The 16,939-nt window shown below is 39.7% G+C and overlaps 1 protein-coding gene across 3 annotated transcripts; it reads right to left on the reverse strand.

The window, feature by feature from the left end:
• Window positions 1-1,080: 1,080 nt before the first annotated feature.
• Window positions 1,081-10,608, reverse strand: LOC120413349 (splicing factor 3B subunit 1). 3 transcript variants are annotated; one of them, XM_039574127.2, is made up of 5 exons: window positions 10,497-10,608; window positions 9,941-10,245; window positions 9,756-9,882; window positions 8,688-8,767; window positions 1,081-4,623 (listed from the first exon to the last, which is right to left on the reverse strand). In XM_039574127.2, the coding sequence occupies exons 1-5, from the start codon at window positions 10,522-10,524 to the stop codon at window positions 1,168-1,170; spliced, it is 3,996 nt and encodes a 1,331-aa protein (XP_039430061.1). In that variant the 5' UTR covers window positions 10,525-10,608; the 3' UTR covers window positions 1,081-1,167. The 3 variants fall into 3 exon arrangements, with proteins under 3 accessions (XP_039430061.1, XP_052562538.1, XP_039430062.1); XM_052706578.1 differs by lacking the exons at window positions 9,756-9,882; window positions 9,941-10,245; window positions 10,497-10,608 and adding exons at window positions 8,984-9,174; window positions 9,238-9,731; XM_039574128.2 differs by lacking the exons at window positions 9,756-9,882; window positions 9,941-10,245; window positions 10,497-10,608 and adding an exon at window positions 8,984-9,731.
• Between the last annotated feature and the right edge of the window lie 6,331 nt (window positions 10,609-16,939).

The raw sequence follows: 16,939 nt of genomic DNA on the forward strand, positions 1-16,939 counted from the left end.
TTTTACATTTATTTCAGCTGATTTTTGATAAACAATTTTTTTTTATAAAAACTTAAAATAAAATTTGTACCAGCCTAAATTATCAGTTGATACTACAACTTACATTATTCGTACAGAAATCATCCCATTAGATTTTGCTTTTCGTCTTCTCGGTTACGGACTTCACGGTTTTATTCACGAAAGGTATTGTATCGACAATCCAACCCTAACTAAAGACCGATGAAACGAGATTTCGGGGTTGAAATCAAACTAAACTTGTTGCGTTGGTAGTCTAGACAAGAGTGAGTGAACTGTATTTCAACAGTTTTAGTACAGAAAGCTGCATAGGACGAGCAGGCACTCATGAGAGGCTGAGAGATATAGATCGAGAACCCACAGGGGTGTTACAACATGTCATCACAACGTGTAAATAAAAATGCATACTTTACAATATCCTCGCTGTTTTCATAATGTAATGATCTTTAAATTTGAAACGACATACTTCTGAACTCCTGTGCATTGCAGTATACAAACTTAAAGGCATTTTATTTGTTTGACCGAGCTACTTTTGTACCCAGCCAGTTTGAATCGTATTTGAGATCGTTTTACCTTCATTTCAATTCTTCAAAATGAAAGATTGTTTATGGTTTCGTTGAAGTCATGTTCTCAATTGTTTCCGTGTCCGTTGCAAGACACAGGTTCCCTTCAAGGATCTCGCAGCAGTTGATCGTCTCACTTCTTTAACAACAGTCTCATTTGTTGTAGAAACTTCAGGCCATGTTCATCGCAGCAAAATCGTTCACGGCGAGATGTTCATACAACGACGTTTTGAAAAGATGCCTTCAAAGTCGAAGTTTTCGTTGGCTGGGTTGCTGCGTCCTCTCTTGAAACACCAACTGTGACGCTGGATCTGAAATCGACAGAAAAACAAGACAACTAATAATCACTTTTTTCACTAGCTTTTTTCTATTAAGTCTTTTTTGGGACAGAGACCAGGTTAGGTGTTGGGAAAGCATTTTTTAGACATGCACAATTTAACCAAAGTTTTTTTGCTGAATCACGAATAGGGAATTTCGAAAAGAGCAAAAACAGCATTCCCACTAATCTTCTTGTAACACACTAAAGATGTTTTCCTTTATTTCTTAATCGTACAAGACAAAAAACGTATGGTTAAGCATTGAATGATATTTAGATGTTGTAGTCCAGCTCGTACCGAATGTACTGATTCTTGGGATCGTTGGAAATGCGCGGATAGCCCACGATCAGCGCGTCCTGGGCGCCAATGTACAGCGAGTTGTAAATCTTCCAGTAAACGTCGCGCACCTTCCTCGCCGGATGGAACAGTCCCTGCAGCGTGTACTGCAGGATCTTGATCGGTCCGAGCGCCACCCGAAGGCCCTCGACGGCGTCCATGAATGCTTGCACCAAGTGGGGGCTCGTCTCGAAGATGTTGGGCCAAACGTAGTTGAGCAGATGGATGAGCGCGTCCTCGCAGCCAAAGCCGTACACTCCGAGGGCCATGTGCTTGATGGCGGCGCACGCCGTCTGTCGGTGGACCAGGTCCCGATCCATGAGGGCGTCCTCGAGGAGGGGGCACACGGCGTAGATGTAATCCTTGCCCATTTCTCCGATGTACTCGAACAGGAAGGAGAGCGATTTGAGGACGCCGTTCTGGACGTTGAGTTCGGGCACGCGGTACTCGTTCATGAGGGCGGGGAGCACGGTGAAGGGACGACACGTTTCGGCCACGATGGCGATGGCGACGGTCGTGCAGACACGGTTCTGACGCTCTTGGACTTTGAGGTTGTTTAGCAGCGTGGCCAGCACGTCGTGCGGGCCGATGGCCTTGGCGATGTAACCGAACGTGTTGACGGTGGCTCGTCGGATCGCTTTTTTGTGGGCTTTGAGCAGTTCGAGAAGCTCGAAGCAGATGCGCATCCACTCGCGGGCGGACACGTACTCGGGGCCACGATCGGCGATGCGACCGACCAGGTCGATGCAGTTTTCCTGGACCTTTTCGTGGCGATTCTTAAGGATGGGGGTGAGACGGGGCAGGAGGTCCTTGATTGGGGGTGTCATTTTGGTCATGCCGATTACGTTGACGATGGCTTTGAGGGCGCCCAGAATGGATCCGAGCACTTCGGGGTACTCCTCGCCGAGATATTCGTAGAGGACGACGCCCAAATGGCCCATCAGCTTCTCCTCCTGGCATGTCTTCATGACGATGGCGATTCGGGAGATGAGATCCGCCGCTTGTTGACGGACCTTGGCCGACTTGTTGTTCAATCGCCAGAGGATGGTACCGCAAATCTGGGGGAGATACGGTTTGACGCGCTTGCTCAGCTGGTTGACGATCGTGCCGAAGCCGTTCAGCATGACCACGTCTTCGGTGGTCTGTTCCTGGAACGCGTACAGAATGCCGTCGATGAGCTGTTCCTCCAGCCTGGAATCGATGTCGGCGGCGCCCAAATTGCCCATGATCTTCTCGATGGTCTCCATCACCATCTTGCGGTACTGCTCGTTTTCGTCCTTGAGATCGTCCACGACGCGGTTGATGATCTCGGACGCGCCCACCTTGTTGGCAATCTCCACCGTGGTGTCCACCAGCTGGCGGTAGTTTCGCCGATCCAGCGCCATTCGGTGGTTCCAAAAGTGTTTGAAAAAGTGCGGCAGGATTTCCTCCTTGATGTACTGCGCCTCCACACCGTCCGTCGCGCAGCACTGCTTCACGACCTTCAGCACAATCTTCTTCATCTCCTCGTCCGGCGACTGGAACTCACGAATCAAGATCAACATCACTTCCCTGGTGTAGTAGTTGGCGTACTCGGCGTCCATGAGCGGGATCAGATAACCGATGGCTTTGAGGAACGCCGCAAGACCTTTACCGCGATGCGTCCGGATACCCTTCCAGAGGGGCTTCAGCACGGAATCGAACGACTCGATACCGTACGGAGTGGCGGCTTCGGCCAGCGCTGCCAGCGCCAACGCCGTAATCGTACGGACCTTCTGCTGCTCGTCCACCAACCCGTGCTCGATAATCTCGACCAGCGACTTGAGATGGGGCAGGATGGCGCAACCCATCAGGATGGCAATCTGCTGGACGATCTTGATGCCGGTGTGGCGAGCCTGCCACGACTTCTTACTCTTGCAGACGGCCTTCAGGAAGGGTAGGAGGGAGGGGATTCCGAGCGCGGAAGCGACCACCGCGAAGGCACGGGCCGTCGTGTTTCGCACGTACTCGTCAATGTTGTCAATGTCGGGACGCATGGTTGAGATCATCGTGGCGAGGCCGGCGGCCTTGGCCAAGTTGGAGATGATTTCACGACCTTCAACGCGGGCGTAGTAATCTTCGTCGATCAGCAGCGGTTCGATGACGACCAGGATCTTGTGCACGTACGGACGCACGAGGTCGTCCAGTTTGTAGAGAATGCGATCGATGACCTTGACGAGGAGATGACGCTCTTGGTCTTCCAGGGTGGGACTCATCAGCAGGGGTAGAATCTGGTTGAAGAGTGGTCCTGCGCCGAATTCACGCGCCTTGTCGGTGATCTGACGGAGGGCGGCCTTTCGCATCGGAGGCGTTCCGTTCTTGATCTTCAGGAGAAGTTTCATAATTTTACGCTCCTTCTGCTCCTCCGGACTGAGCGCTTCTTCGTCCACGTCCAGCAGCAGCTTGTCAAAGTATTGCGCATCTTCCGGCTTCATGAAGGGCAGATTGCCCTTGGGTTGGTTGTCGATGAACTTGGCGCTGCGGTCCTCCTGCTGGATGAAGAATCCGGCTGGGGTTCCGGCCATCGGGGTTGGCGTGGCGGTCAGCTTGCGTGCTGGCGTACGGATTGGGATGTAACCGGCTGGGGGTGGGAGCACTTTGTACCCGGGCGGGAACATGGCGTCCAGTTCTTCGTCGCTGAACGGTCGGTTGCGTTCGTCGATTTCCTTCTCCCAGCGGTACGCTTGCAGCTGTTCCGGGGTCATCGACGCGAGATGGCCCGGGGTGGGCGTGGCCATGGCCATCGCTTTATTACCGATCGGGGTGGAACCGCCTGGGGTGAGCAGGGGCGTCGTATGTCCGGGTGTTGCGTGCGGGGTTGGGGTCATCGCGATCGACGGAGTCATGGCCGACGGGGTAGCGTTCGAGGGCGTTTCGTCCCAACGGGAACGTCGCTTCGAAGCAGGCGTTGTGCTGTCCATCACACTATCACTCGGTCCGCGATCGGCACGGGGCGTCTCAGCCCACGAATGACCCGGAGTTTCACGCTCCGTCTTCGGCGTCTCGTCCCAACGGTTGCGACGCGTTGACTTCTCCGCGGGGGTTTCCCGCCCCGGAGTGGCACCCGAGTGGGCCGGCGTGGCGTCCCAGATGCGTGCGCTCGGGGTCGCCCCCGGCGTTTCGCTGCCCTTGTGGCCGGGCGTTTCGTCCCAGCGATGGTCGGCCGGGGTTTTCTCCGCATCGCCCCACGTCGGCGTCGCCGGCACGGTGGACAACTTCTTCGGCGGCACGAACGACTCCTCCACCGTTTGGTCCCAGCGGCCACGCTTCTTCGATTCCGCAGCCGACTTGCTGCTGCTGCCGTCTCCGTTGCTCGACTCGCGGTTGATCACGAGGGAACCGTCCTTTGCCTTTTCCTGGATCTTTTTGCGGAGCTGTGAAAACAAAATTTGGGTTAGTTTTTGAACTCCGGGTTGACGATTTTGACACTACAGGGTGGCCACTCAAATCCCATTTTCGAATTCCCATTTTTTTGCCGGATTTTCCATAACATCAAATAATAGGTATTGTTACACAATCAATATTTATATGATTGCAAATCAAAATATTTTTATAAAATAAAATTAATACCTATCCATTGAACAAAGTTTCTAAAAATCAAATTTTCAAAATACATATACACATTTAAAAAAAAGTCAAACTATTGACAATTGTAAGTAAAAATAGTTACTTAGGGACCAACAATAGATTCATAGAAAAAAAAATTAAAATAAAGCACTAATAATTTCAATACAGAGAAAAACTTCAGATTTTAAAAATAAATTAAAAGTAATGCATACAATTTCATTTTATAAATTTCAAAAATTAAGTTTTTTTCATCAGTTTTATCTTGAGAATAAAGGAATGGCAAAAAGTTAAAAACAGCTTTGAATTTTTTTTCCTTTGTTTTGCTTTGTTCTATCGTTATCGTTATTTAGATAATTCTATCGGCGATAATGTTATCGCTGATAATGAAGGTAACTCATTTTTAAAATCTATCTAAAATCGATTAATTTAACCATATCGTGTTAAATTTTCAATGCTTTTACCAAGATATATTTTTTGAAAATCTAGTAAGCTTTTTTTTTTTTTTTTTGGGAGGGTGGTCCAGCCGCACATCGTTGATGTTGAAACCTCTAAACTGGGCCCTCGTCCTGTCACGTCCGTCAGTAGTCTTGTCGTACATTACAACTAGAATCAGATCTGCCAATGAATTAGTACACTTCGACCAAATAAACACTGACGCTGTATGGATCTGACTCTAGAATAAATGTACAGTTGTGTGTTATTCATAAGTCCAACTTATTCAATTATTCATTTAAGTCCAAATATTCATTTGCTAACTACTTTGGATTGAAAATCTAAATTTTAATCTAAAATCCTCTAAACTTAATGTTCAAAACTAAACGTTCCTTTAACTGTTGTATTACTACTTCTATCAAAAAACAATAAAATTTATGAACTGATATACAAATAGGATAGAAATCGCGATTTGAAAAAGAAATGACCATTTACGTCAAAAGATCCGTAGTTCCTCGATTCGCAACAATGGTCGATACAACCATAATCCGAAAACCGTTAGTTCAACAGATCAACGAATTTTGTCCGATATCATTACATTATTGATTGATCAAGACTCTATGAACAATTTGACATAAACGAATGCCTAGTATTCTACATCAATCAAAGTTTAATGACAGCATTACTCTAACTTAACAATTGCAACTAAATTTATCATCAAATAGATTTGGAAAGCATACAGATTTATTTTAAATGCTAATGCTAAGCAACAAATCAATTGTACTATCCTAAAGTCCCACCTAAATCCCACATTGTGATAGTGAAAAAGTCACAGAAGCAGCGGTGTCTTGTGCAATTGTGATATTTTCACTATCGGAGAACTACCTAGTTCACGAAGACAGCTTATCGGTCAACGCTTAAGCCCTGGGGCTGCGACAAAGCGAGTTCTCGTAGCATGAAGTGGTGTCCATAGTGCTTATAATAAAGAATGTATACCCAAATTTTAACTAATGCACTAGGATCAAATCATGCCCCTTGACTTTACAAGGCCCAGGGTATTTTTTGAAAATCTAGTAAGCTTGAAAGTAAAATATTACTCAAAATTGTTCACAAAATGCCGTATTTTTTCGGAAGTACTCAAATTTTCATAATTAGCAATATGGGTATCAAACGACGCAAATTATGTAAAATATGTAGCTTACACAAGTTTAATGAATGTACGAAGCATGCATGCGCTTTGTTTGATACCCATATTGCAAATTTTTAAAAATTGTAGTATTTTCAAAAAAAAATCTAATACATTGTAAAAGCATAGAAAATTTCGATTGGTTTAATACCCACATTGCAAATTATGGAATTTAAGTATTTTCGAAAAAAACGGTATTTTGTGAACAATTTTGAGTACATATTTAAACTTTGAAACTTACTAGATTTTCAAAAACTATATTCTTGGTATAACCATTGAAAATTTAACATAATTGACGATAGATTATCGTTATCGTCCCGACGATAACGATAACCATTATCGTTATCGTCAGACGATAATATTATCGACGGTAATTTTATCGATTAACAACTTTGGTAAGAACCAGTAAGGAACTGATCGTACAATAACAATCGTTAAAATAAATTTGTATTCGATAAATTAAAATAAAACTTTTAAAATTAAAAGGAATTTATAAGTTTAGAAATTAAGAAGTTCAAAAATACAAATATCTAAATATAAAAAAAATTTAAAATTACAAACTTTAAGGCTTAAAAAACAAAAATTTTAAATTTTCTAAAGCCCTAAAAAATTAGGTAATTTAGAACAAAAAAAGGAAAAAACTCCAAATTCACGAATTTTGAAAATCAATAATAAAGAAACTAAGAAATTCTTAAAAATCGAACACGCTGGCATTATGTTTTTGCCAATACCCGATTTTTGTCTCTTTTCGTACGATCCATTGATTATTTTTTACATAAACCATAATGCATTTGAATGAAAAAACGTCTTGGGGCCATTGCATTTACAAAAAAAACATATCTTAAATAAGAAAATCAAAAAAATAATAAATTCAGAAATTAAAAAATCTAAGAATTCAAAAATTGAAAATCTTACAATTTCCAAAAGTTTAATTTATTAAAAAAAGTTGCAAGAATTAAAAAATCCAAAATTTCAAAATTTTACAATTCAAATATATAGAATCTCAAAAGTCCAGAAACTTTAAATTTTAAAACAAAATAAATTGAAGAATCCTGAATTTAATTTTTTATTTTTATTTTGGAGTTGCGGATTTTTAAATAGTGAACTAAATATTTTTTTAGCTTTCTTATTTCTGAATTCTAGATTTTTTTTAATTATGAATTTTGGAATTTATTTTTATATTTTTTTTCTCAATCTTTTTTTTTAATAGATTGAAAAATTTAGAAATTTCTATTATTTCAAGATTCAAAATTTTTTAGGATTTTAAGGACAGTTTTCTTTTTCAAAAATCCTGAACTCAAAAATGATCAAGTCATATAAAAATATAAAATAAAAAAAAATCAAAAATTAAGAAATTTAAAACTCACGAATTTACAAAATTTATTAATTCAGAAATTCAAAAATACATTTTCACAAATATTCAAAAATTCGAATGCTCTGCCATCCTTTATGTCCTTTATGTCAACCAACGATTTTAGCAACACCTGTGTTTGGCAGCAGTTTTTTTCCAAAGCAGTAAAAAAAATGAGAAATTTTGAAATTTTTTTAAAATTCTAATTATAAAAAAAGTTGTAGAAATAAAAAAAACGAAAATTCTAAATTTCTACAATCCAAAAAAATAGCAATTCAAAAATCCAGAAACTCCAGAAGTTTCCAAAAATTAAGAATTTGAGATTTAAAGATTTTTAAAGAATTTAAGAATTCAAGAAGTGTATTTTAAAATTCCAGGGTTTTGATTTTTTTTTTAATTTCTGGTATAGTGAATTTTGGAATTTCAGAATTTTGATTTCGTTACCTTAAAAATTTTAGAAAATTTCAAAATTTCTGAATTTGTTATTATTAGAATTTTGGTTTTGATTTTTTTTTGAATATTGGATTTTTTTTTTTATATTTTGGAATCAAAGTAAAAAAATATATCAAACATTTGTCAGAAATATTAACTATGACTTAATGAAATAAGTTTAAAATTTAGAAATATTTACCTCAAAACAACTTCCTCAACTTCAAAAATTCAAGCCCTGTGGCAAAATGAAATAGAAATGAATTGTTTTAATAACACAAAAAAAATGTTTTGATACTCTCAAAACCGACAAAAAATAGCCTTTTTCTCAAACAGATAAAAATAAAGTGGATGGAGCCTTGAATTCAATTAAATTGAAATTTGAACAAAATACTACAAATTATTCAAGAGTGAGAAAATATACCCCGATTTCAACTCGAGTGGCCGCCCTGCCATGACTGCCAACAACTCACCTCAACCTCCTCGCCCTTGAGCATCTGCTCGCGCATGATCTCCGTGTACGAGCGGGAACCGACATCGGGAGTCTTGCCGCCTGGAATACATCCGAAAACAAGCAGAACGAGAAAATCGAACTGATTAGTTTTCAACCTTTCCTAGCGACTAGTTTCGCGTGATCGATTTAACTTATACAAACGAGACACAACTTGAAATTAGGTTCATTTTTTTTAGCTTTCTGTTGAAGATTAAGTGGGAGGGAAAACGGAAAAGTTTGATTAATTTCAAGTTTCGTCCCGGCAGTGATACGTACGTGCTCCAGCCAGATCCTCAGTGCGCGAAACATTTTTTCTGCCACGATTTCAATGCTTGAACACTAATTCTTTAAAGGCAATTGAAAAAACTTTATACGCAAGAGTTACGAGTTAAATTGTGGCGGGTCAGAAAAATGTTCACGGCTGTTTTTGGCTTTTACTGAGAGAAATTGAGTTGGGGGGGAAGTTCCTAAAACAAATCTTTGTGATTAATAATTTTCTGTTTCTGAGTACAATTAACACGCTCATTCACCATTCTCACAACAAACCGACCTCGGTTGAGAGCGTGCGCGCGACACTTTCCGGAACTTGCTTGCTCAAGAATACTGAAAGTATTCCAGCGCAGGACCGGTTCTGGGAAGGGGCGCGCAGCGCCCGCAAAAAGGAGGCTCGATATTAACCTGAGATTTCTTTCGGCGGTCTCACTCTGACACCGGATGTCCACCGGAACCTGCGTGGTAAGTGGTTTTCGTTATTAAAAAGTGGCAAAATACTGGACTAGGCGTGTGGGGTTTGGGAAAACTGGGATTGTGGAAAGGAGAAGGGAAGTTTTTCATACTCATTCGTACCGTGAATCTTGAAAGATTCTCGTTCACTCAGAATCCCACTCAGACCAAAATCTAACGTTGCTTGAAGAGCGCCGGAAGTCTCGGAACAAACGTTCGGAGATCGACCGGCGTCGCAACCAGATAAGTCAACTATCTTAAGCTAGTACAAAAATACAGTTTCAACTACACAAGATTAGAGTTCAATTCACAACTAGAAACTCACCGTCGGCAAACGGATCGGCACGCTCCGGCGAGATGACCAGTCGGCGTCGCTTCTGGCGATACTCGTCCTCCTTCTCACCGACCGTAGGTCGGCGCCGGTCCGCGAACGGATCAAAATCTGCATCGGGCTAAAACGAAACAAATTCAATCAATCTTCATTTAATCAAAACAATAAAGACCACTCACCTGCGCGACATCGTTCAACAGCGCCGCCGGCGCAGTATACCCAGGGGCTCGATTCCTCCCGCCACCACCAGCTCCCCCGTCTCCTCCCCGTCCCATCGGCATTCCGTCGTCCTCGTCGTCGTCCACATCGTCGTTCGGCGCAATCGACGTGACGTAGCCCTCGTACTTGCCCTTGCCGGCAGCCCCGTCGTACAAATCGGCATCGTAGTAGCCGCTCTCTAGCAAACCGACGCCCTTGTCCTTAGCGGCCTCGGCGCTTATTTCTTTCTTCTTGGACTGGATGTCCCGGATTTGGGCCTCGATGTCTGGAAGCGGAAAAAACAACAACAAAAATTAGTGTTGAACCATCCAAGCAGGCACCAGGGAAAACAAATATGGCTGCGCCATCGATACGGCGAAGTTGCGAAATTTTCGAACGATTTAAATCGTTGTGATTTCACGATCTTGCGAGAAATTTTAGCTTAACCGAATGCATCATTCACTAAACTAGCGATTTAAACTGTTTTTACACTAATTAAAAGCTTATTTAACACAAATTATTGAATTAAATACGTACCTTCATGCGTTCGTGGTATGTTCTCCATTTTTCACACTGAACTTTGACAGCTGACGGAAGGGCAGTGTTGCCAGCAGAAACTCGCTTCAAAAATCTGTATCAAGTTTTGTACAGTGTGGTGATAATGTCTGCAACAGCAGATCCATGGGGTCCTTAACACTACAGATTGTCGAGTCAACTTTTCCCATCTTTTCCCACAAACATAACGCGTTGCTCAGCGCGTTTGGTGTCCAGCGCGTTTGGATCCGTCAAAATCGATTGGCCAATCTGTTTGACTTGACAATCTGTATTCAAAACCATTCCGGGATTCGAACGGCAACAAGGGCCTCACAATCGAGAGCAAGAAGCAGGTTCCGATCGAGATCATTTCGGACTGTTAATCATCACTCCGAAAACGACCACGTGAACACCGTTGAGTTTGCCAAGCAAAGTCGGCGTATCTAGAGTCAAGACGTGGGCCGCCTCCGTTTGATATTGTCGGGGAAAAACCGTCCTCCTCAAACCCAAAATCGTCACCCTGAAAGGCAAGAAAGCCCTTACAGACGCCATCTGGGTTGAGGGTACTGCACAAATTTCAAAAACCTAAACACGGCCAAGCTTTGACCTAAACTGTCAACTTGGCATTCCGAACCCCAGCAATAACGTCGCGGATACCACGGCGGATACTTCAATAAGTTGGTTACAATTATTTTCAACTAAATCTAGATTTTTTTGTTCATGTCTAACTCCTCGCCCTTCTGGATGTTTTTCATCAGCTTCGGAATGGCCTTCTTCAGCAGCTCCTGTTCCTAGTCGTTCACCTTGGACATACCAAGGTTCTTCTCGAGACTGTTCTTGCCCAGCAGCAGCGGCTAAGAGAAGGAAGTGGATTTGGGCCAAAGCGAGAGCAGAACAGGCTCCGGCATTGGCTTTGGCTTTGAGGACCTCTTCATGGTGACCACTCAAATCCCATTTTGAAATTCCCGACTTTTTCCCGACTTTTCCAGAATCTCAAATAATAGGCATTTCTTATCTAAAGAATGTTTTCAAACAAAAAACTCCTTATAAAAAGTCTATATAAACCATAAAAAAACCTAAACGAATTTAAAGAAAATAAAACTATCGACAACTTTCGATAAACAGAAACTTTACAACAAATATCTAAAAAAAAACCTTTAAAAATTGAAGCACTCATTATTTCGATTCCGGATAGAAACATAAACAATAAGTCTTTGAAAAATAACCCAAAGCTCAATAATATTTGTAATTTCAATATTTATTTTTTAAATTTGCAAAACTATAGTTTTTGATACTTCGTTTCAACTGGAATTGACAAAAAGTTAAAGATAACTAAATTTAAAATATTTTACTAATTTAAAATATGATTGCTGTTATCCTTTAAAATACTTTTGAAAATATCGAGGAATTCGTAAAAAAATGTTTTTACAAAGTTTCCTTTTGAAGTTTGTAAATTTTGTTATTGATTGTTTGAATTTATGTTGATTTATCTAGTTGTCAGTATTTAACTGCTTAATTTTTTTCAATGAAAAAAAAAAACAGTTTGATAAGATTTTATGTTTTACAACTTATTTTATATGAAATGTTTGAAGGAAAAAATCTTTTAACATATTTGCAATAACTTTAACCAAAATTTGTTGGATTAATTTTTTAACAGATTCATTTTTTTCATGTTTTCAAAACAATGTTCGTTCTGAATAAATAAAAAAAGATTTTTTAAAGTGATTTTTTCAATATTTAAGTTTTCCTATAACTGAAAATCAAGCTTTATCAAAAGTATTTTACACATACTCACAAAAAATTCAAGGGAATCATTTGAAAAAAAAATATTAAATGACTTAATGAATTTAGTTCAACAGTTAAAAATATTTACCACAAAAAAAAAATGCCTAACTCAAGTTGGAATCTTCTATCAAATATTCAATCAATGTGATCAAATCAAACAGAATCATACGTTTACGCTAGCCATAATCGTTAAAATTAAACTCAATTTTTATAATATTTTTTCATTAACTTTGTTGTTGTTTTAAGTTCACGCAGAAAAATATTTTGTAGAATCAGCCTGTACGAGGTTTGATTCGACAAAATTTTTGTTGAATATAATCAACGCAAATTTTGCGTTGAAACAAACCTTGATTTTCTCAATTCCACAAAAATCTTTTGTTGTTTTGAAAAAGTTGCTTTGACGTTTACCGTTGATTCAACAAAAATCTTGATTTTCAAATCAACAAAACGTTTTGTTGATTCAAACATGCCTTATTTTTCTGCGTGTTAGAGTAAGAACAAGAGGTAATGTTTGATAAACAAAAATAAATTTAAAAATACCTTTGATTCATTAAAATTATTATAAAATTCTGTGTCAAATGCATCTAGAGTTTACTAGTATTTTTAATGTCTTAAAAAAAACCTTTCAATTATCATATAAATTGAAATACCGTAATCTGGGGTGGATCGGGACTACAGTCTGAATAGGGACAGCAGTTTTTAGAGCACTTAAAGCTTTTAAATTTGGAAATGGATGTACACATTTTGTTGGCCCGAGTCTATTCTAACCGAAACCAACCAGAAAAATCAAAATATTGTGCTCCAACATGGTTAAAACTGCTGTCCCAATTCGCCTCATGTGTCCCGATTGACCCCAGTTTACGGTAGTGAAAGAAACCTTAAATTTTAAGTAAGTTACTTAAGAAGAATTCTCGCTTACTTTTCAAAAGGTTCTATGTAAAAAATATTACAAAATTATTCAAGAATTAGAAAAAAAGATTAGGCAGGTATGCTTGGAATTCCCGACTTTTTCCGACTTTCTGACAAAAAACCACAAATTCCCGACTTTTTCCCGATTTTTAGCGGATTTTGGCGAATTCCCGACTTTTTCCCGACAATCCCGATTTCCCGACTTGAGTGGTCACCCTGGGGCCTCTTGAATGCGTTTCGTCAGGGTGACAATCTTGTTCTTGAGAAGCTCTGGGATGCACTAGGATGATGATCTCGCCGGAGTGACCTCCGATGACCGGAATGTTGACCCGTCGAAGTCGACACCCTCACCGATGAACGTGTTGGCACCACGGTTACGACACGACTGTCATCCACATACAAAGCGAGTGAAGTCAAAATCGAACCAAGATCGAACCAAGTTTTTAGCGCGTGGCATTTGAAAAGGTCGTATGCGCATTGGACATAAATTACATAAATAAAAACTTTTTTTTTATTGTCTTTAGAAAGATTTATGTTTTTTCTCAAATTTGAACTAGGGGAATAGCATATAATTCCATCGAGAACCTAATGTTGGCTTATCAGCACTTTGGTGTTCAGTTACAGCTAGTTTAAAGCATTTTCGACAGAAATTTAGTTAGTATTCTGAAAGCGTAATTCATTTTAACACAACGGACAGGATTTTAACACAACGGAAATATCAAACAAATTTTATTTTGTTTCAAGGAAACTGAAGCTATTCAGTTTTTAGTTCAGTTCAGTGTGTTGTGTAGTTTTTCTTGCATGGCCAAGTAGAACTTTGTTTTATTGATCTAATAAATGTTAAATGTAAAAAAAAATAACGTAATACTTGTAACTATCTCGCATATATATGCAAAAAAAAAAGTTAAAACCGAGGTAGAAACTAACAAAAAACATAATTTGAGAAAAAAAATTGTATTTATTTCATACGACCTTTTCAAAAACCATACGTAAACAATATTGACAGCGCCTCTGGTGGGGACTTCAGGAAACTGCATGTGTGTCAAATCCCTGGTTGGCACGGATGATTTCCAGCATGGAAATGCCAAACACGCACCTAGTGTTCCAAACTCTGGCCTTGAATAGAGTGTCGCAGGCAATCGGGACCACCGAGTTGATTTATTTGTTACCTGCTGTCTTGGTTGCCAAACAAAACAAAAACAAATAAGATTCGCGCGTAAATCAGCACAAAACGGATTCGAAAAAGTCAGCGCTGCCAGGTTGATCTGTCATACAAGGGCCGAGCGGATGCGGCTCAACGTAGTACCCGCGGTTCACAGCTTATGAGTCATACTTTTTGGAAAATTTTGTTCGGAGTGTTTAGTCTTTAGTCTATGATCTGAAACTTTCTGTGAATTTGCTGTGAAGATTACCACGGCACTTTGAAAAGTTTAACTCCATGTTGCACGCACACACTCTCACTTTTAATTTCTCGATTCTCCCCGTACAAAGGGAGAGCCGCCCTTGAAGTTGGCCCGCGCAGCTTCTTTGTTCCTCGTTTTGTGCCGTCGTCCGTAAGCTTGACAATGTGGGGAAACTTGTGTTTATTAGAAACATCAAATTGTGAGCTAGCCGTGTTACCGCTTCCCAGTCACGACGTTCTAGCAGGATTCTAGCAGAGTTCTTACAGAGCTGGATATTCTTATAGAACTCTAGCAGAAATGTTCTACCGTTCTAGCAGGATTCTGACAGAACCAGCTCTGCTAGAATATTTCGTGACTGGGTTTGACCAGACCGTGGTATATAAACTTCTTACAAAAAATATTTGCTGTGGCTTAACCAAATTTAAATGTTTGATGCTAAAAAATGCTAATGCATGCTTATGAATAATATTTTTTGCTTTATTTTGGATTATGCAATTATGCTTTGAATTACAGTCGACTCTTTGATTGTCAATATCCAAGGGACCGTCGAGGAAGAGAATCATCAGTTTACAGAACGATGTAAAATGAAGACTCGATTGAAAATATGTTTTTCTTGGTACCCAGCTATGGGAGAGGATCATGGCAACGTCCAGCAAACAAAAACAAACTAATGTCAAACACCCTTCAAAGCTTCGTTTCGCAAAGAAAAATGTCTATGTGTGGTGGATGCCTTTATTGGTAAGCATATAATAATTACATTGAATGCGCAACTGTATGTGCGGAATCATCACCAGTGCAGTGGACTCGTGTACATAATAAACAATCGCGTCGCGCTCAGTTAGGTTGGAAGCCTCAAGCTTATCGGTCACACTTCTTGTATAGATACACGTGGTCACCACACAATGGCGACGAGGATGAAGCGAAAATTCGAATAAAACATAGATTGCCTTTTGAAATAATAATTATGGTCAATTAATTAAATTTAAAATATGAGATGGTTAATGAAAGAACGTGCTCTCAACGACTGTGTTAAAAAAAATATCGTGGAAAAAGTGTTTTAAATTATGTTGTGTTAATGTTTGTGATACCATGTGAGGAATAATTTAAAAAAAAGTATGTTATTGCAGAAAAGATTACATTTAGTGAAAATTGTGGTAGAAAAATGGTGCAGCGGGGATCGAAATTGATAGTGACCTTGGAAAGTGTGTGCGCAAAGGAGTAAAGAAAGGTGTGCATCATCCGAGGCTGCAAGGAAATGACCTTGGAAGAGGATTATGATTAGCGCACAAAAGCATAAAGAAATGTGCGGTGATGGTAATTATGCACATGGAGCAAAAAGAGGTTCTAACTGTACATATAAGGTGCGTATTTTCTGTTATGTGCAACAGTTTTGGCATGATGTTTCTGAGTGATTATCTAATCATGATTGGTAAAAAGAAGGGATTTATTTGTTGTCATCAATTTATTACAGAAGTATTTAAATTTCTAGTCGTAATGGAAAAAAAGTTATGGATACGGTACGGAAATTAGCTAATTTTCGGTTGTGGTAGAAGGTTAAAGTTACAGTTTGGGGAAAAATAATATCATGAGTTATAAATGCATCAGGAATGAACCCCTTGGTTGTGCATTCTTATTTTTGGTATTTTAAAGACGCCCGAATAAACAAAATATGAAAGTTACAGAAATAATGAAGTTTCCATTTGAAAGATAAAGATTAATATTTGATAATTGTTTCAAAAAGAGTAAAATTTCTGGTTGTAACAGAGATATGAATGTTCTGGTAGTTGCGGAACGATAGGAAAAAAATTGGTTGATACGAGAAAAAAATGAGTTCCGGATGTAACAGAAATTGAAATTTCTGGTTGATACGGAAAAGTGGAATCTGATAATTTATTCAAAAAAGAGTAAAATTTCTGGTTGTAACAGAAAGATGAATGTTCTGGTAGTTATGGAAAGACAGAAAGTAAAAAAAATCTGGTTGATACGAAAAAAATAATGTTCTAGATATAACAGAAAAATGAAATTTCTGGTTGATACGGAAAAGTGGAATTTCCGGTAGTCACAGAAAAATGAAAATTCTGGTTGTTACGGAAAATGAACATTTCCGGTTGTTACAGGAAGATGGAATTTGGAAATGAGATGGAAAATATAAAATTTCCGTTTGTTACAGAAAATGAAGTTTCTGGTAGTTACGGAGAATTTGGCATTTCCGGTCGTTACAGGAAGGTGGAATTTCTGGTTGTTACGGAAAATATTAAATTTCCGGTTGTCGGTTCCGGGCCTCGATGTCTGGAAGCGGAAAAAAACAACAACAAAAATTAGTGTTGAACCATCCAAGCAGGCACCAGG

The sequence above is a fragment of the Culex pipiens genome, chromosome 1 (assembly GCF_016801865.2).
Source record: "Culex pipiens pallens isolate TS chromosome 1, TS_CPP_V2, whole genome shotgun sequence".
NCBI lineage: Eukaryota > Metazoa > Arthropoda > Insecta > Diptera > Culicidae > Culex > Culex pipiens.

Bases quoted from the DNA above. Each gene is read 5' to 3' on its own strand.
- LOC120413349 (XM_039574127.2), bottom strand. From the start codon at position 10,524: ATGGAGAACATACCACGAACGCATGAAG. The intron at 10,246-10,496 runs GTACGTATTTAA...TTCCGCTTCCAG, and splicing joins CATACCACGAACGCATGAAG to ACATCGAGGCCCAAATCCGG. The intron at 9,883-9,940 runs GTGAGTGGTCTT...GTTTCGTTTTAG, and splicing joins TGTTGAACGATGTCGCGCAG to CCCGATGCAGATTTTGATCC.